The sequence below is a fragment of the Prinia subflava genome, chromosome 6, assembly GCF_021018805.1.
Source record: "Prinia subflava isolate CZ2003 ecotype Zambia chromosome 6, Cam_Psub_1.2, whole genome shotgun sequence".
Classification (NCBI taxonomy): Eukaryota; Metazoa; Chordata; class Aves; order Passeriformes; family Cisticolidae; genus Prinia; species Prinia subflava.
In genome coordinates this window covers 35547052-35572005 of record NC_086252.1, presented here as the reverse complement: position 1 = coordinate 35572005, position 24954 = coordinate 35547052, and the positions used below count along the sequence as shown (strand labels likewise).

Sequence of the window (24954 nt, the reverse complement as noted above, 5' to 3'; positions counted from 1 at the left end):
TTACTGAGCTGTAAAGATGGGAGAGTGAAGTGAAAGATCTTTGGAAAATAGTAGCAGCCATTTTCAGATGTTCTAACAAAAAGAAGTGTTTTCTGGCACTGGGAAAGGAATACTTTTTGTATATATATTTTACTTATATATATTTTACTTTATTGTGGCAGTTACTTTTCATACATCTGTTATGAACTGACAAACATTTATCCTCAAAATATGCATTTTAAGTATCTTCTCATGTTAGATAAATAAAGGTGATTTTTACAGATGATAAAATCGTGGAATGGTTTGGGTTGGAAGGGACTCTCAAGCCCATCTCGTTCCAGCCCCCTGGCATGGGCAGGGACACCTTGCACTAGGCCAGGCTTCTCCAAACCCATCCTGCCTGGTTTTCTAGGGAATAGATGCTCCATTCTGTCCCCTTCAGCCTCCAGTATCTTCTTCATGTAGTTAAATAATATTCATCTCCCATTTCTGCTCTGCTGAAACCCCAGTTTAACAGAAAGCAGAAGCCATGTTCTCTCTATTGTTCTTCACACTCCAGTGGTCATCTGCAAAGAGGTGCCATCTTCCCATCTTCCAAATACGTTAGAAATGGGGAAATGTACCTTTCCAATTTTACACAGAGGTTTTGGAGACAATTAAAATTAGAGCACTTTGAACTCTCGGGCTGGTGCTTTGGACTGTAAAAACAGAATTCTGTTGTTTGTACCTGATGTTTCTAAGGATTTCATCCTTCTCATTTGCCCCTGATTTGCGGAGCCTGCAGGAAGGAGTTAGGGCAGATAAGACTTCACGCACGAGAGAAGGTGAGACTTTGTTCTTGGAGCCTTTTGTGAGTGTCAGAGAGCAGCACAGGAACTTGTCAGGTTCCTGCCTCATGTCATCTGTAAATCAGTGCAGAAAAGATGATTTCTGTACAAAACCGAGGCTTCCAACGGGTTAAAAACCATAGGTGGGGAAGAGGGTAAGATGCCAGAAAGCATTTCAGCTCCTGCAGTCAGCTTGAAAAGGATTATTTCTCTCTAATGTTGGGGTTTCTTTGCCTTTCCTGCTGACTCCTGCTGCTTTGGTGAGCAGTGTCAGTTCTCCTTCTTGACCAGACAGCAGAAAGATGCAGAGAGGATGAATGACAGCCTCTCACCTCAAATATACTTTTCAGCAGCCCTGTGACTTATGAACACATGTCCTCAATGTATCTTCTGACCTGTAGGTCTGTATTACAATATATAACATATTGAGAAAACCAACTGGCCATAAAGCATTTCTTACCTCAGTTAGTGCTGTGCGTGTTGGTGTAGCTCAGATTGTGGCAGCACTGCCAGGATAAACTCCCAGATATTTCAGGTTTTTTATAGCTGCCTATTTTGTCCAGACTGACACTTAGTGGAGAAATAATACCTGCATTGTCGTTGAACTCCATCTTAAAATTATTATCTGGTCGATTTTAAAATACAGCAGTAGAAATAAAACATTAAATTTATATGCCAATTTTTTTCAAACTTTTTTTGTGGGGAGGGATATTGTATGCAATGTATTTTATATTTATATATCATGGATATGCTCTTAATCAGGATTGCATCTGCATAGGTTAAAATAAAATCCCATTTCTTTAGTGTCCTGCTACCTGACACACATGGTCAGTTGAAGGTAGGTTAACCAAAGGTAAATTGTCCTTCAATAAAACAATATTTCTGAGGAGAAAATGATTTTCATTTTCTTCCAACTTGAATTCTACAAAAGTCAGATTACAGTGGGCCTTATCTGTTTATAATACTTCTGAGACATGATGATAGTAACACTATACTTACCATTTTATGAATAAAACCCCACAGCTACAAGAGGATGTGCTCCTTTAGATTAATAATAGTAATTTATTATTAGTTAAAAAAGGTTAAACATGATTTCAAAGAGTGAATAGAGCGAAATTAAGACATTTCTGATTAAGGTACTTATGCTACTCCTAATTCACATGAAAAGGCTGATTTTAATTAGCATCTACTTGCACCTTTTGCTTGTTTATGAGAATATATATCCTATTTCCTTTGCCTGCAGAATAATTCTGTTCCTTTTGTGGCAGCAATATGTTCATTAATCTTCACTGCTTTTTACAGTTTGGTTGCTGATGTTGTGGTGTTCAACTCTGCTTTTAATATGGAATCCTTTCTTAAATCCATTGGAAAATTTATGAAGCTGATTCCTGACCACAGACCTAAGGATTTGGAAAATATAATCAGACCGAAGTGCCAAGTTCTTTATTTTCCAGTCAGGTTTCCTGATGTGAGCAGGTCAGTACATTTTCCACGTCATAAATTGCCTCCAGCCTGTCAAAACTCTGTATTTATGGTGACGTTCTAACTAATCAGCTAAAGCATCGTTAATGAATGAGTTTGATAATATGCAAAATCCCCTAATTGATAAATGTATTTCGATAATCAGAGGCTATTGAGGCAGCCGAGCCTGTCCTCAGTGCCTGTCATGCAAACTTGCATCGTTCAGGATGAGTGATTTCCCTCTTGTTTGAGTGATTTCCCACTCGTTTGAGTGATTTCCCACTTGTTTGAGTGATTTCCCTCTTGTTTCAGCCTTCCAGGAGTTGCCTGCTCCTCGGCTCTCTGCTTATTTGTGCAGGGGAGGTCAAGGAGGAGACAGAAATGCTGGAGAACAGTGCAAGTGATAAGCCTGCAGCCAAGGAGCTCTTTTATCCCCTCCTCACTCCCCTACCTCTTTTTTTATGGTTTTCCAGGTAGGCAGAAGCATTCCTGTGGCAGGGAGCAGAGCTGCAGATGTTGGCATTTGCTGCTCTTCGCTCCTCCTCGGTTACTCTGAAGGACGTTTTTTATTGCCCTCGTTTCAGAGCCTGTCTTGAAATTAGCAGTGGGTTATGTGGCTCAAAGGGAACATTCACAGGATCCTTTTCACTTTTGATTAAACCTGGCACAATTGTTTTTCCTGTTATAAGGGACTCTCCTCCCACCGAACAGGAACTTTGCTTCAGTGGGACCGGCACTAAATAGAGTGTGATTCTGCAATTTGATTATACTCTTAAACCCAACACCATGCTGGGTACATTTTTTTTTGCTGAAATAAGAATGGGAAGCACTGCAATGACTTTGCAAGAGCCTGCCTTTTGATCTGATAATAAGTTCTGGCCACGCTTGAGATCTTTGTCCCTGTCCAGCCTGCACTTAGAGTTATTTCAAAGGCTAAATATACATGTGTGCTGGTTTGAGGTAGAGAAATTTTCAGTGCAGGAGCTGAGGTCGTGCACTCACTGATGTACTCAAACTGCAAGGTTTGAGTTTCAGTGTCTTGCAGAACTTTGCATTCTAAAACACTGATGCAAATCACCTAGAAATCAATGTCTGAAGTTTAAGGATTTAAATGTCTGTTTTTGACAAGTGGGTTAAAATCCTCCAGTGTTTCTTAGGGACTTGGCTGCCTGGATGGCAGCGTAGTTCAGTACCTGTATATCTTTGAGGCTCTACTATTCCCTCTTAGAGTCCAGAGCTTTGGAGCACAGGGAATGCTGTGGGTGCTCAGCATTTTTGACGTGGAGCCAGTTCCAGAGGCTCTCGGGGCTTTGGCATACCTTAGGAATCATGTGGCCCAGACCTAGTTTTGGAGATGAAGTTATGATAACCCTGTCTCGTGTATTACATCAGCTCTTTTGGACTTGTCAGCCCTGGCAGATGGGGTCAGACGAGATCTGACAAATTAGGCTGAAGTCATCATAGACACAGCACTCGTTTGTCCAAAGCAGGAGGTGATTAGGTGGGTAAAATCATTAGCCTGCTACCCAAACTGGTACAGTAGGAAGATCCCACATCTCACTGTGTTCTCTCTTGGAGTCCTGCTCTCATTTTAAATCCCATCTCACAAGGTAGGACACCTTTCCCGTCTTTATTGTGGTCACTGCACTTGAAATTGTATCGAAAACCTCTTTTCAACAGTGATGGGCAAAATTAAGATGTTCATAAACAACTGTGTGACAGTAAAACTTTCACACCAGAGTGGTTAGAAACAAAGATTAATGTCAGCTCTATTATATCTAATATATATTTTATTCAACAACTAATTCTAGATGTAAGATCTAAGGTGTTTAGACAAAGTCCAATATCAAGACAGGAAAAAAAATCTGAAGGGCTGCTTCTGCCTGAAGTTCTTTGGGTTTTGACCTTCAGCTGCAGCCAATATTTGCTATTTCTTTACATGTTTTACATAAAGTTGAATGCACCTGTGGCCATTCAAAGCTGTTTTTTAAATTTAGATTGTATTAGTATAGTAACTGAATGGAGATTGAGGAGAAAAAGGTTAAGAAAAATTGTGGCCAAGCTAAAATTTATAAAGCGAGCTCTTAGCCCAGAGTGTTTTTCAAGTTATTTTCAAATGGTAATTTGCTTTATCCAAACCAAACTCATACAGTGTAAGTAAGTGATTATTTGCATGACTGACAATCATTTCAGTGCCTGCAGTCTTTTTAAAATGCATAATTTTGCTGAGATGTTGGGAAAATATTTAAAAATTCTGAAGGCAAAATAACCAGGGTGGGTTTTTTTATTTTTTTATTTTGACCTCTTTTATTTTGCGTGTGAATGTCTCAGGGTGTGTTTGTGTCTGAAACATAATCTACATTTGGACTGGGGAGAGAGAGGTGATCTGAGAAATCATCCTCATACATGTGATGGGTAGCTTTTTAAGATTATTTTAGATTAATATTGCAGTTGTAGGGCAAAATAAAATATATCTGAGCCTTGATCAAAACCAGTGTAATGAAGGATCATGTCACAGGAGTTAATCCTGTAAAACATCTACCTTTTAATGTAATTACTGTAGGTGATGGACACAAACAGCACAAGCAGCATAGTAAATGATCACTTAAGAGGGGAGGTATAATGAGGAAGGATATCCTAGGAAACACTTGTGGATACTCTGAGAGACACCACTATAATTTGTAATGTGTATTTAAATATTTCAAATGGACCTCTAACTGCTACTTTTCTACTTCTGAGGGGAAGTTGTTGATGCTTATAAAGAATCTTTTTTTTTTTAATAAATATTTGTTATGAGGACCCTTGTTGGTGTTCCCAGAGCAAACCCAGCAGACTGTGGTCCTTATCTGACAATGAGAAGAGATGAAAGGATTTAAGGATTTGACAGAATAAGATCTTTACTGACCTAATCCTCCTGTTTTCTGGTTCTGACAATGACTGGATTCCATATTATATTCCTGTGGTGCCAAGGCTGCTCCATATATACCCACTCCATATGATTTCTGACTTGAATCCTGCCCTTTGTACATTCTGGTGAAGCAGTGATGAATAAATATCAGAGTATTTCTAAGCTTTGAGACAGAAACCCCTCGGAGTTCAGGCTGTCCCTTCACAGTGCAGTGGCTGCTCTGCCATGGGTGCTGTGTATCACACTCAGGGTTTATAGCACAGAGCTAAATACATTGTGATTCACACTTATCTGGCCATTGACTTAATTTTAGTATATTTTCTATTGTAACATAAATCCAATTTTTTTTTCACTGTATGATCAATAGAGTCTGTTTCGATATAATCTTTTTTCACTTTGCACTGTAAAATGATGGTCAAGGAAGAAATTCCATTTTGACTGATGTTGTCTTTGGTGCTTCTCTACGTGCCAGCAGAACCCCCTGGTAAACTTCTGCAAAGTTGGTATTTGAATATCCACTGGACCATTTTCCTGGTCTAGTGGAAGGTGTCTCTGCCTGCTGCAGAACTGGATGATCTTTAAGCTCCCTTCCAGCCCAAACCATTCCATGATTTTATAGGAATTCTCTCATCCCATCTGTGCCCACTTTGTCAGTGGCAGTTTGCAAAGCAGGGTCAGATTAGGTGCTCCTTGGAATTCATTCCAATGAAAATTTTAATTCAGATTTTGGTTCTTATTACTATTCCTCTGATTGTAGTATATCTTTATTGTTATCACGCTGTGGTAGGAAAAGAAGATGTTTTTATAAGCAAGAATGAAGTAACATTCCTAAGAGCTCAAAATTCCCATTGGACTGAGGTGGAATAATATAAAAGAAACATGAGAGAATGAGGATTACAGCAGAAAATAAAAACAGGTTTTGTTTTTGTTTTTTTAAGTGGAAATTGTTAGTGAGTATCTTGTACTATCTGCATTACACATTTTGAAGTAGAATTAAAGATTTTAGACTTCTTTCTTCATTTGCTTTTATAGCTTAGTACAGTTAACCGGACATTCTCAACCATTTGGGCTTATATTTTTTTAGTTATAGTGTGAGAGAGGCAGAATTTGCCAATTTAGAGAGTATTTTAGGGCCAGTCAAGGGAGTTCCTGAGTAAAGCAGAAGTTTTTAAAAGACACTGACAGTATCTCTTCTGCTGAAACGTGTGGAGGAGCCTGTTTAGGGGAAGTGAAAAAAAATAAATTAATTGCATCAGTTGGATCACGTTTGCAGGGCTGAACTTAACTGCAAAAATGCAGATGTCAATGAGCAAGGAGAGACTTGAATTCACAGGAGCCCAGAGCTATGGATGGGCACTGGGGATGTGTCTGTGTTGCAGGGAAAGATGCTCAGCAGTGGTACCCATGTGAGCTGTAGTGAACTGTCTTGCACGTGGGAAGCCATAGATAGCTTAGAAGAGCAGTTTTTGGCTAATTAGCCTTCCAGTGAAATAGGATATATTAGCTTAGGTGGAGTGCTAATGACAGTGACTCTGGTACTGGGGGTACCTGATGCCTTTGGTGGTGGCTTGGGCATCTCCGTGCCCTCTGCAGTGGCACAGCCTCGCTGGCACCACAGTTTATGGGTCATTAGCATAATTAGAAAGTGCCAATAGACTGCTCCCACCTTGGGGCTTGCTGCTGAAGAGCTGGGTGATGGGAATTGCTCCCCAGAATGTCTTTCCTCCTCACCTGCCTCAAGCGGGATTTGAGGATCGGTCTTGGCACTTTGAGAGTTACACAATGAGCACGAGGGATGCTCTCAGGATCTGGGACACAGCCCCTGCTGGGAGGAAAGTGCAGTGTGGGCTCAAAAGGGGCAGAAAATGGAGTCTTTTCATTGTGGAGTGTTGGCAGTGGGGTGGTGCCCGCTGCCCCTGTGGGATCAGTGCTAACCCAGCTGCACCTGCAGTGAGGGCTTGGGTGGTTCAGTGAAGGACAGTTTCATTTTCAGTGGTGGTTTCTCACATGGTGCTTCCCAGACACACCCATCCTGGGCTGTCTTGGGAGATGCAGGAGTTCCCATTCTCCCTCTGGATTATGGAAAACCTGCTACCCCAGCCTTGTCTTACAGGCAGAACATGCCAGTTTTATCCCCAAAATATTTATCCCCAGACCACTCCAGCAGCATCAGAACAAGAATGCTTTCCTAGAGAATGCCCTGGCTCAAGAGTCTGCTGGGATATATTCATTTTGCAAAACTTGCTAAGAAGTAATTTCTTTTTATCTATTCAGGGACAAAAATAGTTTTACTGACTCTCTTTTATCTGTCGTATAGGTATTCCTCTAAATGCTATCATAATAACCATTTAGGCTCACAATAGCTCACAAGGATACTTAAGCAGAATTCTCTGTGCAACCCACTTTTTTATTATGTTGGGTACTGCTCACGTTGCATACAACACATTCCCATAAAACTTGCGTTTTGTATTTACAGAGAAATTTCTCTGGAGAGTTAAGGTCTTGTAAAACATTCTTGTTCTACAGCGTGAACGAATTATCATACTCTGGGGAATTAAAAGTGAAGTGTACTGAAGAAAAGAATTTTTTCATTAAAATGCAGTTTATATTGATAAAACAGATTACTAGCATTTGATGAAATGTGAAACTTGGATCTACCCATATCGCTAAATCACCAGTAGGTTTATTTTGGCAAGAAGAATAGTATGTAATGTATATCAGGACCAATCGTTATACAGTACCTGTTAGTTTTGTATTAGATTAAATTGTCTTTCACTAAAGTAGTTGGAAAAAACCCCACTATATCTGTATCTTGAAGTAGCAGAATGTGGTAACCAAGAATATTAGAAAATAAAAGCTGTCGTGTTATCAGTTTTGGCACAGTCATTTATCAATCAGTATTTTAAACATTGACAAGTGGTAATTTAATAGGGAATGACCCTGTTGGCAGGAAGTTCTAATGACAGATGATGCAAACTCATTTATCACTATGGGGCTGTGCTGGCTTCTTACCTTTCTCAGTATCACAGCTCATATTTTCCAAGTCTGGGATGTGAGAAGCCACAAAGGGCAAAACCTGTGGCACTGAGCCTATAACCACTCCCATCTAATCTGATTAACCCCTTAGCTGCAAATTTCTCTGCAGCAGAGCTGGTAAGAGCTACAAGTCCTCATATTGATTTAAATACCACTTGCTTTTTAAGAAGGATTTTCCATAATACTTTCCCATAGGCAGTTTTTCAGAAATATTCAAGTTGTGTCACTTTGAATACACAGTTGAGACGTGCTGGTGCTTAGCTTTCAAAAAACAAACCACATCCTAATAATTAATAGCACATTTCATTAGCAGGCATTAAAAATATTGCATGCAGTGCCCTATACAATGGGCAGCTATTATTATTATTATTATCATTACTAGTCGAGGAGGAAATTGATGCATTCAGAGGTTTAATTGATTCGTGCATATTCATGTGGGAAGTCAGTGGTAGAGTCACGACTGGACTGGATTATTATCCACTTCCATGCATAATAATTTCTCTGCAACTTGGGAAGAGAATAGCCTACCTTGCTGTAATAAATGTGGGCATTTGGAGTTGAAGGATGTCATGGGAGAAGGGATGAAAATGACACCTTCATCAGTAACTTGTATGGATGGTGCTCCTCAGTCTTCTGGGATTCCATCTGGAATACGTTCATGCAACTGCACTTACTCTGAATTAAAAAATATATATTTCTTTTTACTTTAGTTTCCACACTAGTAAAAGTTTTGATCAATTTAATGGGAATTTATGTTATCTTTTTTAAAGCATCATAAATGCAAGTCCTTGTTAAGGCTTTCTTCACCTTCCTACCTCAATTCTCTCTCTGTCTCTTTTCTTCTCCTTTCACAACAGTGTTTCTCCTGAGTGCTGGGGTTGGGATAAATGTCATTCCCATTCAGGATGGTTGAGACATGAAATACTTTCAGAGTTTACATCAAATTGTTGTCATAAGAATCAGTGAAATTTAAATTTAATTGGTTAAAATTGTCACAGCAGACTTAAAATAAAGCTGTGGGTTTGTCTTTTTTTTTTTTTTTTCCTTTTATTCAAAGTGGAAAGAGGCTGTTACTTAATGGTAGAATCCTGCAAAGTACTAAATACCTTCATTTTACCTGCAGTCAGGTAAAAACCTGAGGGCTTTTGATGGGAATACAATGTTCACAGGGATTGAAAAAGGTGGCACAAAACTAACTCTGGGTATTGAGTGGTCTGGCTGTGTCCAGGTCCCTTTCAATCTATAGGAACTTAAATCATTTGCATGTGTGAAAGATGTTTTTTATACACAAGGCTGTCCCTGCTGGATTTTGCATTTCAAAATACTGCCCTTCAACGTTTGAACAATTTCATATTTTTTTATTATGAAATTCATGAATATTGCATGGAAGTGAAGGTGGATTTTTTTTTCCTTTAAAGGGATTTCATGCTTACAGAATTGTAACAGAGAGGGAGGCAGTCATGTTGGGCATCCTATTTCTTATTTCTTAGTTGCTACATGAGACAATGACAGAACCTTATTGTTTAAATATTCTAGGTACTTAAAATATAACATAAAAAAACAGGTAATGTGCTAAAAATAGCAGAAAATATAAAGAATAGGAAGAGAGATCTGAGTTTTTAGAGATTCTTCACTAAAAATACAAAATATCAGAAATCAGTTTTGAAAGGATGAAAGAACTTGTGTTCCCAGTTGTTGGGAAATGGCAGTACCTTTAGAAAATGCCACATTTCATCATGAATGCAGTATTAATTTGGAGAGAAAAAAGCTAAACCAACCAAAACCCAAACAAGCAGCACCTTTTAAAAGAGTGGTGGAATAGATTGCCTTGCAAATTGTTATTAAATGTGAGACTGAAGCTTTATGTGTGTTGGATCTGCTTCAAGCACTGTTGTGTGCAAGATTGCAGACAGCCCATTCCGGTTACAGTCAGAGGTACTGTCAGATGGAAGTGTCAGTGGGGAAGATATGAAGATGTTCTATAGGAATTTCAGAGAATAGAGAATAAGGGAGCAAAATTGCATGATGGAATACATAAAATCACATATTGAGGAAGAAACTGGAAGCGTAGCTCTCCAGTCCTATGGAGATGACCTTTATGTAATGTGTAAGAAACAACCAAATGCAGATGTTTTATTTATACAAAACCAAATGGGATGAAGTTAAATGATTTTTAATTTAGCCAAATCACAGATAATTCCATTGTTGTGCAAGGAGAGTTTTAATCTAGGAATTCTTTTTGTCTGGATTTTGTTTTTTTGTTTTTGTTTTGGTTTGGTCTTTTTTGTTTAGTTTTTTGCTTTTGCATTTGCAAATACTTAATATTTTATATTTTGGACATTCCCCCTGCTCAGTTGTGACTCCCAGATGAAATAATCCTCCTCTTCTTCCCTTTAAATAATTCAGATAGCATACATTTAAAAATATGAAAATCCCAACATAAATGTGCCAGAAGTGCTTTTAAGGTAGGAGGTTGTTCTGCTTTACTATGGGAAAGACGCATCTCTAAATGGTAATGAGGCTTCATCAGTTCTGGGCTTACAAACACCAAGTCTTAGGGATGCTTTGTGGAAGAACTGTGGGGGATCCAAGTCCAGGACTGTCTTCCCAGCGTCTTACATTAGAATGGTTTGGATTGGAAGGAGCCTTAAAGGTCATCTTGTTCTACCCCTGCCATAGCAGGGACACCTTCCACTATCCCAGGTTGCTCCAAGCCCTGTCCAGCCTGGCCTTGGGCACTGCCAGGGATCCAGGGGAAGCCACAGCTTCTCTGGGCACCCTGTGCCAGGGCCTGCCCACCCTCACAGCCAGGAATCCCTTCCCAATATCCCATCTACCCCTGCCCTCTGAAGCCATTCTCCCTGTCCTATCACTCCATGCCCTTGTTCAAAGTCCCTCTCCAGGTCTCTGGGAGCCTCTTTAAGTACTTTAAGGGGTTCTAAGTTTCTCCCTGGATCCATCCCTTCCCAAGGATGAACACTCCCAGCTTTTTCAGTCTGTCCATACCATAGCAGAGGGGCTCGAGCCCTTGAAGCATCTTCGTGGCTTCCTTTAAATTTGTGCCAACAGCTCCAGGTTTTCCTCAAGTATGTAGGAAAAACCTTTTGGGATTAGTTTCCTTTTTTGGTAGTGGGACATTTTTTGTTGAGAAATACTTACCTGCTGCAGAGTAGTTTTGGATACTATAAAATAAGATACCAGGATGTTTTTCAAACAATGTTGCAGGCAGTAACAACAGCCAGGAAGAAGGAACTAGGTATTAAGTTGAATCATCCAGTCTGTGGTAGATTTTAGAGTGAATTCCTCATAAAATGGTGCTATTTTCCTTTAAGATGACACCTAAGTGGGTCAGGCTTGCAGAAAGCTGGATTTGTCCATCCATGGCCTGCTGTATGTATTTCTTGCCCCCACACAACCCTGGGACTCATCATCAGACCTCATCCTCTCTATTTTCATTAGTGCCCAACCAGCCATGGGAGTAGTGATTCCATAGAATGGAAGGGTCTTGGGCTGGAAGAGACTTTAGATCACCTTTTAGTGGTGTGTGATGTCTCACCACCAGAACCCTCATCTTTCCAACTGTGCTTCCTGACCAGCTCTTTTTGTCTGGGGGCCACAGGTCTCCTACTGCTGGTTTTGCAGCAGTTGAGGAGCCTCAGATTTAATTTCTCCAGGATGGATTTGGTTTTAGGTACGTTCCCCTCTCTGTGACAGAATACTCACCATGAATGCTCAAAAAAACCCCCAAGCTATTCACAGCCATATTGTCCTTTGAACTCTTTAAGCATTTTCCATCTACAGCTGATGGTTCTCACAGGTGTTAAATAGAGAAAAAGGCAGATCTTCCTTCCCTTGGTCACTTTGATGTGCTAAAAGGTGGACCAGTCTATGTAGCTGTGCAGGTATTGCCACAAATGTGCTGACATTTAGTGTAGCTAAATAGCTGCACCATATCAAATATATATATATTTTTTTTTTTTTAAGGAGTGTATTTGAATCTCATACACCATAGAAAAGATATTTTAAATGTACAGATTGATATGTCTGTGTAAAGCAGTGAAAGAATATGTATGTTTTTCTGGTCACCCGTGCTCAAGAAAGATTAATTTAAACTGTGAAACAGGTGTAGAGAATTGCTGCTAGGATGATTAGGAGAATCTGTATTATGAGAGCAGATTAAAAGAGTATGGTTCACTTGTCCTAGCAAAATAAAGGTTGAGAAGGGGATATATGTTAATCTTTATAAATACAGTCAGAGGATAAATGCCATGAAAGAGGAGGAATTATTTAAGTTTCAGGATAATCCTTACAACATCCACTAGGTATAAATTGGTCATTATTAAATGACTGAGACTGGAAGTGAAAAAATGGGTGTGGAGGGTGGTTCCTTGGTTTGATTTTTATTTCCCAGAGAAACATTTAATTGTGAAATGACTGTTGAGATACTATTAAAATGCAAGTTTGATAAATTCATAGAATGGTTGGTTCAACAATATAGGAGTAGTGCCAGGCAGCTGCAGATGTTTGCTGTGATGATATCCCCAAAATGAAGGTGAAAAAAGATGGACAATGAGTTGGTCACTTGGTGACTTCAGTCTTGAGACCTGAACTGATCTGTGAAGGAGATCCTGAGTTTCCAGCATCTCTGCAAGACCCAACAGCCCAGCCTGTTCTGTGTTCTGCACAGTGTCTGTCTTGTAGATCATTAATCACATTTCATAAATGAGCAGTGTCCTGCAAGGTACGTCCAGCTTGTCTGTCCAAGCCCTGACTGCATTTGGGATGGGCTGAATTTTCATTAGTCGGATTCATAATGACCATTGTGGGAAGGGAAAAAAAGTGAGAGGAACGTTTTTGTCTGACTGTACTGGGTTCATCTGGATGTTTTAGTGCTTTTAAATAAAACCACATCATGCCCAGTGCTTTTTGTCCCTCCTATTCTTTGCATTTGCAACAAGTGAGTTTTTGAGACATCACTCTTAGAATCATAAAATCCTGGAATGGTTTGGGTTGAAAGAGCCTTAAAGACCATCTGGTTCCAAGCCTCTGCCATGGGCAGGGATGTCTTCCACTAGACCAGGTTGCTCCAAGCCCCATCCAGCATGGTCTGGAACTCCTTATGGGATGGAATGTCAGCAAGTTCATGGATGTTGTTGTTTTTTGAAAGCCTGGGCATCCCTCAGAAGACAAGTAGAAGTGGTGCCAAAAGGGTTGACAACCACAGGGATTTGGGAAAGCATTAGGTGAGATGTGTCTCAGTAAAAACCATCTTCAGGCAAAATGTTTGAGTCTTGTGGCTCTCTAAGCATCCTTCTCCGTTTTGCCTCAGTTTACTTTTGCTCACTGAAGCATTTGGATAAAATTACTCTGTTGAGCTCCTTGGAGTCAGAATGAGTTTATTTTATCTTTCTTATTTTGATGAGTCTGTAGGGCACTTTCATCCTTGTGTGTAGAGCAGTTTTAATACTAAAACTGCCTCAATCTGTGCTAGAAGCAAATGGAGGACAGCAAGAAGAGCTTTTTTGTGCAGTAATTCCATTCAGTGACTGAAATTCTGTCTGTCCTTCCTCAAACTTCATCGCACGTCTCTTGGATTCGGAGTTCACTTGTGTTATCTGCCATCTGAGTTTGAATTACCCATCTTGAGTGATGTGACTATATATGGAAAAGAGAGCATTTGACCCTTTTTGCATGCCTAAACTGTTGTCTTTTTGTTGCCAATGAATGGAGGGATCAGCTGACAGGGTTCCTGGTATATGAGTCATGATGAAAAATTTAAAAAGAATATTTAGAAATTATAAAAGGTAAAAGATTTTTCTTTTGATTTTGTTTTCTAGTGAGACCTTGTGTGATATCCATAAAGTTGCCTGATTTCAGGATGTATTTTTGGTAGTAAACCAGTGTATGTCTGGTTCTGGAAGCAGCTGAGCTCTTTTCAGTGGTACCCAATGCTGGACTTGTCAGCACATCTATACATTGGCGACTTATTATTCCACAAGCATCACTTCATTTGGGCTGGCAGTAAGTCCTGTTCAGTCATTGTGCTGCAGAGGAATGTTTAAAGCTGCGATGTGCATTGGAGTCTGTTTGTTTGCAGCAGCTGATTTGCCTAAGCTTTGATGCGCAGTCACTTTCTGACATTTGTGTATTTCAGCAGTGAACAATGTAAACTCATTTTCTGAGCACTTTGATTACTTGCACATAGCAGTGCCCATGGCATGTGACAGAGAAGAGCACTCTATCCACTAATCAGATAGATATGCTTCAAGCGTATTTACACAAAATAATGAAAACAGCTGTTAGATACCTTTAAACTTGAGTGTGTTTTGTTATTAATCTACTAGCCCGTACACATGACACTATAATTCTTCGCTCACTCAAGTTGCCTTTAATGACACAGTAATAAAACGGAGAGGGATGAAAGTAATGGAATTGTAGAATGTAATGCCTCAATTGTTCTACAGTGTCTTCCTTTTTGCCAAAATAAACCACAATTAGGTCCATATGGTGTTTTGAAGTTTTCAAGCAATGACCCTAATAAAAAGTAATGAATTTCTGACAAAAGAAAGCATGGTGCTCTTTTAAGCAGATATCTTTGCTATTGATCTAGTTATGATTGCAGACTGATATGCTAATAGAAGAAGAAAGGTTCAACGTGCCTGGTACAAGCACTTTCATTTGTGGTTTATTTTATTCCTATGAAATTCAGATTGAAAAGGTAGAAACATGTTGTAATCCATCAGTTATGACTCCCTTTTAAAAGACCTACTATAAAGAAAACAAATGGATTTTCCTTGAGGAAAAAATGGAGAGCATTTATTAACTTGGAATTCCTAAAGTGAATGCTAACTAGGAGGATGCCTTACAATGATGAAGATACTTTGTTTGCATGTATGAAATTTGACTCGAGCACTTCAGTGTCTTCAGAGGTTCAAGCTCTGGTACTTACTTTTCTCTCTTTTAACCTTTTTTGAATTGGAGTGATATTCCTGTTCATGTAGAAAATCAAAGTATCTGCAGAGCAGTTGTTGGGTAAGTGGAGATACTCAAACACAATGACAAGGATGTGCAGCTGATCCTCCTGAATAGCTGTGGGCAACCAATAAACAAGTTTGGTGTGTCAGCATTATTCCAGTGCAGTAATAGGGATGCCTGAAGTTGGGGTAATATAGTTGTAATAAAGACAGAAGGAAGGTTCTGGAAGCAGATACGAAGAGAAAATAAGTGGCTGATTTGATGGACCTTCTCTGCTAGAGGTTGTTGAATGAGTGTTCATCCCACATACACAGAGTCCTGAATTCCTCAGTTGAAAAGCATCTGCTGGGTAATGTGTGTTATTGCCATTATTTCACTCCAATAGGAGTAGCTGAGCCCTGCAGTCTTGCAGTGTGAAAGTATTCAGAGCATCTTGTCAAACTAATCTACCTTGTCTAACATTAATCACCACTAGAAACTGTCTTGGAGTGGCTGCTCCATGGTAAATTAGGAGTCCAGCTATGTAAAGGGCTTCATTCTCTATTGCATGTTGTCCTTCTGTTGAGCTGCCTCTCATATTTCCCACTCCAGTCCAAACTGAACCTTTGGAAAATAACTGAATTTCGGCCTCAACAACCTGTGCCATTTTTATTCATATTTTGCCAACTTCTGCATTGGTAATTTTTCCATCTCTATGTATCACATAGGTGTGGGTCGTTACTTTGTTAATTTTAATAGGAAAGAGTCTTGTTCATGGGTAGAACTTTGTTCTCCTCAAGGTATCTGACTTTTATAAGCAGAGTAAGTGAATTCATGGAATCACAGAATGGTTTGGGTTGAAAGATCATCTCATTTCATCCCCCTGCCATGGGCAGGGACACCTGCCATTGGACCAGGTTGCTCAATTGCTATTTATTCCACCACTTTTCTTTCTGAAAATACTCTGGTTTCATTTCTTACATTCTTATGTTGGCTTCCTTGAGATGCGAATGATTAATTTGCTTTATTGTTAATATGTTTAATAGCATTTGAGTGGGGCTTAGGAACTGGGACTTGCCTTCTTTAGGAGGAAGTGTACTACAGGAAAAATAATTTCCCTTCAGATTGTAAAATCTTGATTATTTATATTATTTTGAATTCTAGTAATAGGAACACAAAACTGAAAATCTTCACCTGCCTTCCTGTAATTAAAATATTTTGAACTGTATTTTTTCTTGCCTCATTTTTTTATGTTAAAAGCTTTAAGAAATAGTCTTATGGTGTGAAATAGGTTCAAATTTTAGACTGGCTTTAAGTTATATCAAAAAAAAACATCGAGTTTGGTTAGCCTAGGAAGTGTTTAGAATGTTCCAGTTTCCATAGCCAGTTGTAAATGAAATTTGTTGAATTTTTCACCCTTACTCAGCAGGTTCTCCAGTGAAGCTGGATAGAAGCAATTAAAATTCCCCCCTGTATCATAAATAATAACAAACATGTTGAAATATTCTCAATATTGGAAAAGACTGAGAAAAGGGTGTGAACCTTCAGATGTTTAACTAAATCCTTTATTTATTAAAATATAAGGACGTACTTCTGCAAGGTTGTCCTCTCGTGAGAAATCTAAAGACCATCAGGTGACTTTTGAATTTCTGGCTTAATTTTTACTTAACTCAGTGAGATCATTTCAGATTCTGAGGTATTTTAAATTCTTAAAACACCTGCAAAGGCTTCTATGAACTTTTGAAATTCAAAGTTTTGACTGTCTGTGGTATCCCAAGTTTTGTCATTAGCCTGGAACAGCAATCACTCTGAGCCTGCTGATTGTGTTTTTATTTATTGAGCGTAAGTGCCCAAAATATTCTCAGTCTTGTATTTTTTGGGCTTTCACTGGCATGATGATAATACCAGGTACATCGTGGTACTTTCCAACACATGAAAATAATGCAGCCAGTATTTTAGAAGCATTTATTAGCAAAAAGATAAGAAACCAAGGTTTCTGATGTTTAATAGAAGTGTGCCTGAGCACATAGGGACAGTTCTGTGGGTGACTGACTGCAGTCATGTAGGTTTTCTCTGTCTGCCTTTGTGTTTGCAGTACCAGCTCCTTAATGGGCAGTTATATTATTGCAGAGTTCTTAGTAGTGGGCCAAAATATTTTATTATAGATCTCTTGTAGAATTTTCAGTCCTTCATGGAAATCCCAAACGTTTTTTACTTTTTGACCTGCTTCAATGTAATTTTTTTTTTAGAGGTGTGCCATGGCTTTTATTTAATTTTTTTCTGGTATTTTTGATACGTTCAAGCTCCCGTAAGATCAATGTCCATTATTGTGTGATGATCAGGGGTGATGATTTTTAGCAGTTGATTGAGGGGATAAGTTTAAGGAAACATTTCTTGTACTGTGTTTTTGGAAACACAGGCTGGTTGTAGAGGTTACGTTCAGGGACTAGTACGGCAGCATTTGGGTAAATTGGGATATAAACAAACATCTGTTGCAGGAATGTAGAAATGACATCATAAAGAATGTATGCAAAAACTTAATTGAAAAAGAATGATGCAGAATTGCAGCATGACTTTAAGTCTGAATTGATTTTTTTCTTCAGAGTGAAAGTGGGATTTCTGTGCAACATTCCAATACTATAAAGTATTTAAAATGTAATGTCCTATTAATGTCCCTAAAATGTAGACTCTGGGTCACCCAATAAGAATAGTAGTTACAGTAATACAGTATATGTAATATGCAATTATCTTGACAATAGTTTTATTTTTTCAACAATTTTGTCATAAAAGAGCAGTAAGATACAATGAATTTGATTCATTTTGTGTGTGTGAATCATTTAATAGGCCATTACATCTACTATATTAGACTCCATTCTCCTTTCAGAGCTTTTCATTATAAGGCTGTCTTTAATGGAAAGAAGTTTAACCTTCCCTCCCAGATAGATTGAACCCCATAACAGTGTAAACATTCTCATTATAAAATAAAATCCCCTTCCCCAAGGGCAGCACTATAATTATGTTGCAGAGTGTTGTACAAATGTTTCTCTTAAAAAATGTTGTCTCATTCTTGTCCTCAAGTTTTTATCATTTTCATTTGTGAAGGGAATCAATAATGCTTTAAAATCGTAATTTAATAAAATAAATATGATCTGATTATTTTTTAATTTTTTGAAGTTATTTTAATCAAGTTTGAGAAGAAGTCATCAGTAAAATTGCTGTTGATTTATAAATAGGATAATTAGAGGCTTTCCTCCTAAGTACTGTTCACTGGCATTGTGGCTGTTTTTATTGCCTAGTCAAACCTCTTCATTCAATTTTAAAATTGCCTTTTGAATGAACTGTGCTATGAGCTTGCCAAATAGTGTCACCATTAATACCTTACCTCCTCTATTTCATTGTCCAGTCTGTAAATGCACAATAAATTGTTTGATAAGGAGGTCAATGAGGTTGTAGCAGTTTTTAAGTGAATTACGGCCGAACGTTTCGGATTATGTCACGCTCTTATTGTAGCGCTGGGCGTAAAAGGTGGTGATACACTGTGTGGGAGATCATTTGGTGGTGTTGCTCCAGGACTAGACACAAATCAAGAAGAGCAGGTTCTCTACTGCTCTCTGTGTAGAGAATAGAGTAAAAAAAATGCACCTTATTAATCCAATTTACAATTCTCCACTGTGTCCCTTAGTCCAATTAAGGAAGCTCTCAGTAGCAGGTGCACAGCACAAGGATGGGTTAGGACAAAGACGTCTGCAGGCAGGAGATTGTTTCACTGCTTTGGTTATTGAAAAGCTGCTGTAGCATTCCTAAAACATCTCTAACCAGCATTCTGGGTGTTTATATCTCATGTCTCATCAGGAACTTGGTGGCATTTGGGTTTTCTTGGATGCATGAGGAGTGGCTGAGGGAGCTGATGGAGGAAAGGAGGCTCAGGGGGGATTTTGTCGCTCCCCACAACTCCCTGACTGGAGGGTGAAGCCAGGCAGGGGTCGGGCTCTTCCCTCAGGTGACAAGGTGACAGGATGAGAGGGAACATCAGGAAAGGTTTAGGTTTGATATTAGGGAAAAATCCTTCACCAGAAGGGCTGTCCAGCCCTGGCGCAGGCTCCAGGGCAGTGGAGTCCTCATCCCTGGAAGGATTTAAGAGCCCCGCGGGGACACGGGTGGCTTTGTCATTGCTGGGGGGATGATTGCACTCAATGATCGTAGAGGGCTTTTCCTCTAAATGATTCTGTGATTCCGTCACTGATTCTGGAGAGCTGTGCCAGGTTGGTGTCACCATTCCAGCAGCTCCTGCACTGCTGCCTCACCCTCACCAACCCTGCTGTGCCTCGGGAGCTGCTCCGTGCCCGGGCTGGGGCTCCCACCCAGGCACGTCCCTCCCGCGGCGCGCGAGCGCTTCGGAAATAGAAACGTAAAAGGCGAAAGTAAGAAACTTTGTGCTTGTTGAGTCTAAAAGAAAGTCTGTTTGTGTGTGTCTCTCCCTTTGTAACAGAAGGAATGTTTCTTATGTTTCTGTCTTCAGACAGTTGGCACACATTTCATCTCAGCAGCTGCTTTCTCTTAAAGTGCAGTAGAGTGTAGGACTGTAGTGACACTAGCATTAATACTTCACATTCTGCTATCATATGCTGTCACTGTGAAATATGGATCTAGGTTACATGTGTTTGCAGACTTTGTACTGCTGAATTATGAAAGCTGACTCCGTTGGAGGATTGTGTTGTATTCAGAGACTGTGAACTGAACAATAAATGAATGCAGGCAGAGACTCCCAGTCATAAGCAGCATCCTCCTTTTTGGCCTAATTGAGACAATAGCTTTAAAATGCAGAATTGCCAAATAAAACTTCGCTGTTGACTTAGGTAAATATATTTAGCAGGCATTTAAATATGTCTCTTGTGGGCACCTTTTAGTTGTTATCCTCAACCTTGTTTAAATATTATTTTTAAATCCTGGTCTTCTGAATGGGATGAATTACTGCAGATGAATAAAGTGGATTGCAAAAAGTACTACTGCTGCCTGCCAGAAGAAATTATTTGGAACAATTAGTTATTTTAGTTATCAAGACTTAGTGTGTACCCATAAATATAACTCTGCAATTCTTTTTATATGTCTGGATTGCTATATGAGGGGTGAGGAGCTGCACTTTATTTATTTCTAAATGTATAAAGCTAATACATGATGAAAATATCAGTTGAAATGTTAGGAATCATTGCACATGGGAACATGGAGGGGTCAGCTCCTGACCCTGCTGAAGTCACCAGAGGCTGGGCAGTATCTGAAGGGTAAGCAAAGCTGCTGGAAAGGAGACTATTGGAAATATTTTAAATGAAAGTTCAGCACAAGGAAATACCTGGGAATCTGCAGGCAATTCTTTATACAGGTTCATGTACACAATTACTGTGCTGGAAATGTTAATCAGTGTGTTGGTTAAACTCAGATTTCTTTGGTGCCTGAAGATCTGTCAGAAAATGATTTTATTTTTTAAAATCAGGTAGCCTTAATTTCAGTGATAGTGTCACTGATGTGACTATACACTGGCAATTAAACTGCAAGTTGATTTTCCATGTACTGCCACTGATCGTCAGGAATTAAACCCACGTGCAGAAATCTGGCATTCAGTGTAACACTCTCCATTTATTTTCAATTTTTACCTTTGAATATCAGTGTGTACAAAAGGATGGAATGAACAAACAATATAGACAGATAAATATAGCTAGCATTAGGGTATGTGGCTGATAAATGATCTTTGAACCTCCTCTTGAGGAGCTTCCAGTGTACTTTAATCAGCACTTTTACCATGAATGGTCTAATGTTCAGAATAATGTTAGAATTATTGGCTTTGGAGAGTGTGGGAAAAAAAAGCTTGATCTTACTGAACTTGCCTGTGTATTTTAGTGTTTTGGATGTGTGGGATTTGTATCATCTACCCACAGAATGTGATGTGAAGTGGTTGCTGTCACAGCTCTTCCCGTGTTAGTTTTGATGGTTCTTTTGTATCTGATTCTTAAGTGGGAAGGTGGGGTTGTATCCTCTCTCAGCAGTGCTGTTCCTGTGCTTCCCATAACAACCTTCCCATTGTCACCTCATCCCCTGAATTCTTTTAAATTGCACCCAGGTTCATGTGAAGTTTAAATGTGCTCGTCAAGGATTTTCCTAGACTCGAAACCACACACTTCTAATTCTGTGCTCTAACAGGGCATTGTTCAGCTGGTTGGAAAGAGGTGAAACACATAAACAATTTTATCAACAGAATTTAACCTATTAATGACACAGGCTGGAGGTAATATCTCCGTGCTCTCTCAGATCCCCAGCTGTGTGCATAATAAATCATGAAGGTTTTTAGGTGCTCACTCATTTTTGGGGCAGCAGGCAGCTGTATCATCAGTCTTCTCTTCTTTGCCTGTCTTCTCATAGCCATCGAGGATTTTTTATTCTGTAGGAACTTTGCTGGGCTGAGGTTTATTTTTTAATATGGGGAAATAAAATGCTAATAAATTTCAAATTTTCAATCATCTACATCTATTTTCCTGTCAACTTGAAATCATTTTCTTAACCTGACAGATCTGTGGCTTTTTCTCATTCAAAAGAATGAGGATAATATGTTGATGTTCTCATAAACAACACCATTTTGTAGTTCATTGCTTTTATTCATCTTTCTAAAATATTCTTGTATTTGTCAAAATATTTCTGTGGTGTGTGACAGAAGAAACATCAGTAGAAACAGGATGAACGGCATCATTTTTCTGAAGTTTTGGGTGTCTGTTTGTAGAATATTGAGTGAATCTACTGTTAAATGTATAGAAAATTCCCCTGGGGTGGATTATTGTACTGGTTAGAAGGCAGAGTTGATGTACTCCACCTCTGATTGATATGGTCTCATAGTTAAATTGCACAGCTTTTAGAATAATAGCCATGGCAGCGTTTACCAGCCAAATAAAATCGTCACTTTTCTGTGGGATGGTGGTGCAACAGTTATGCCTCAGTTCTGCCTGTGAGGGGGAATGGCCTTAAGATGGAGGCAGATTTAGATTAGATCTTAGGAGGGAACTCTAAGGGTGGAACGAGGTGAGCTTCAATGTCCCTTCCAACCCAGACCATTTGATGATTCTAAGTTACATTATTTATCAGGACTTTTAAACAGGGAGCAGTTCCTTTAGTTTAACACACCTAAATTGTGTAAGCTGTACATTTTATGGTGCTAATTGGAGAAACCATAAAAGCACTGTGACATCTCTGGCATCTGCCTCCTGGTTCCTCTGCCAGGGTTTGTGTTGTGACCTCTCTTTAGTTACCACCTTTACAGCAGGGCAGCAGTGAGGATGCAGAGATGCTGCAGGTCATACAGGGTTCTTCTGGCTGAGGGAGGGGACAAATGAGGAACTGAGTGAAACTGGAGGCTCTGGGACTGTGGATGTCGATGGGGATGTGTCCTCAGAGCTGCCTACATACTGCCACTATTAATGGTAGCATGTGCTACAAATACAGCACGAGGCAGCAGTGTAAAGCTGAGATGTAGGAAGTAAGAACTTGCCTTGTGATGGAAGCCAGCAGAGCTGTTTGAATGTGGAAAGAGGTTGTGGGTTTTTTCTGCCTTTGAGATATTCTGGCACATTTACACTGCTGCTGTCTGCTTTCTGAAGTTCCTGACCCCTCCCAGGGTGCTGGACCTCCCGTGTCTGACTGGGAGGTGGTGGCCTTCATCAAGCCACATAAATGTAAAGATCCTCAGTGCCTTTCATCATCAGAAATATCCTCAGAGCTGATCTAGCATGCAGTATTTCAGAGATTACTGTGTAACACCACAGAGAGGTGATGAGCGAAGTTCTCAAGCCCCAGAGGACTGAACTACGAAACCACATTTCTAAACAGATTACAAGTATTTGTCATCAGCTGGTTTCCTATGAAGGATTGAGCAGAAGTCCTTTACACGTGTGTGCTCATGCATGCCTGTGTGTGCACACGCTCTTGAGCTTGTAGGAACCCAGCCTGCTCCGTTGTTTTATTTACTAATCATCAAGATTTTCACATTGCAAGCGGGACCTGTTTCTGGGGCAGTCTAAGCTAAAGACTGAGTTTTTGAGACAGTCTTAGAGTTTATTTTTTCCTTTCTTCTCCCTCATTAGGGGCTCATGGTCATGGAAGAAACTCTTCAAATGCATGGACTTTTGAGATAGTTCAAAAGAATTGAGCCATAGTGTCTGAGACAGCACCAAAGTTGATTATTTAGGCAGGTTTATCAGCAAAGTGGTTGAAAAGGAATCCCTCTGATGTTCCCTTAATTCCTTTGTTACATCAATTCACAAGACAACACCTATATTTTGTGCCTTCCATAGGAATCCTAAATTTCTGTTAAAATCCCAACCACACAGAGACATTTTTCAGCCCATGTTGGTGCTCCTACACCAGGATCCTGCTCAAGGCAGTGTCAGAAAGGCAGTTTGTGTTCTCCAAATAAAGGTTTGTGTTATGGGCAGTGCTGTGTCCACCAGACACTTATTTTCTAAACTTTTTAAAATACAACCAGAAAATGAGCCTTTTATAATGCAGACCTAAAGGCCCTTTCCAGCACAGCTGGGGTGAGTCCATTAAGCACATGAAAGTGTTTTAACTTTGACATGGATTCCTTAATCCTGAAAAATAAGCATCTGATTCTGACAGAGACTTCATTTTATTGATGAAGCCAAACTGCCAAGTAGATGCAGCATTTGTGAGTTGCCTTAGTTGGGTAGCAAGAGTGCCATAAATCTTATAACCAAAATAACAGTATAATATTGGGCTGAATACACAGATTTTTCATTTTTTATACAGCTCAGAGATCTTTGTTTCCTCATGACTGTGGTCTGCTCCCTGGGAGGTATTTGGGTGCAGAAGGCAGAGATGGTTTCTGAATGGTTTCTTTGAGCATCCCTGGTTTGTGCACCAGATTTTCACCACACCTAAAGATCTGCAGTTCCCTGTAAACCAGTGATAGCAACTTGTATCATCTGAGAGTCTGATTCCTTCTTCCAGCCATGGAACACTGTCCATAGACTTAAAAAATGGCAAATTCGTTCCTCAGCTTTTCCAATGCCATATGTTGGTGTCATCAATATCATAGGAATAATCAAGGACAGTTTTTTGCCCTCTGTAACTTAAAATAAAAGCTGGTGAATGACAGGCATGCAGGAGAGTTTCAGAAGCAATGTTGAAACTTAACTTTGGTGAATGGCAAGTAGGACAAATGTGCAGTTATTATCGAGTTAATTAAATGGTTCATAAGAGTCAAAGTGTTTTAAATACATCATAAAGTACAGGAGGTCAGAAACTTGAAAAACCTAGTAATTTAAGTCAATATTGAATAATAGGTATATGAGGGTCCTCTTTTAAGGCACTCAGTCAAAAAATCCTCTTTACAGGAGGATTGTACCTCAAATGTGAGAGGAGACTTCAAAAAGAGCCAGCAGAAAAAAAAAAAGTGATTTTTTTTTCACACAAGGCTTGTGATTTCTGTTGCCCTGTGATGCATAAACGAAACTTGGAGAAAAGTTTTTTGGTTTGTGATACTAATTTCTTTTTTGTATTTTCACTGTTTTTTTTAATCTTGAAGACTGTAAAATGTTTAGGCTATTTGCACCCAAACAAACACAGGGAAGACCAATGTGTGTTAGAGCAATTTCATTTTCATCTTCTGCCCTTTGACTGTAAGGGGTATTGAGACAAAGAGGCAAATCTGTCATCTGACTTGTTCTTATTTATTAGCTGAACAAGATCAACACTGGTTAATAAAGCAAAGCCAACGCAAACCTCACCAAA

The 24954-nt window shown here is 39.4% G+C and overlaps 1 protein-coding gene across 17 annotated transcripts in view; it reads left to right on the top strand.

Annotated features, from left to right (window-relative positions):
• GTDC1 (glycosyltransferase like domain containing 1) overlaps nt 1-24954 on the top strand; it is a 200071-nt gene that overhangs the window by 84744 nt on the left and 90373 nt on the right. For 16 of the 17 annotated variants that reach the window (XR_010080849.1, XR_010080850.1, XM_063401009.1 and 13 more), the window contains one exon: nt 2109-2282. Coding sequence is in view for 15 of the 17 variants with exons in the window: in XM_063401009.1 (XP_063257079.1) it covers nt 2109-2282 (174 nt within the window). In the remaining 2 variants the exon portion in view is untranslated. Of the gene's footprint in view, nt 1-753; nt 804-2108; nt 2283-24954 lie in introns of those variants that run through there. The other variant, XM_063401018.1, reaches the window with a different exon arrangement.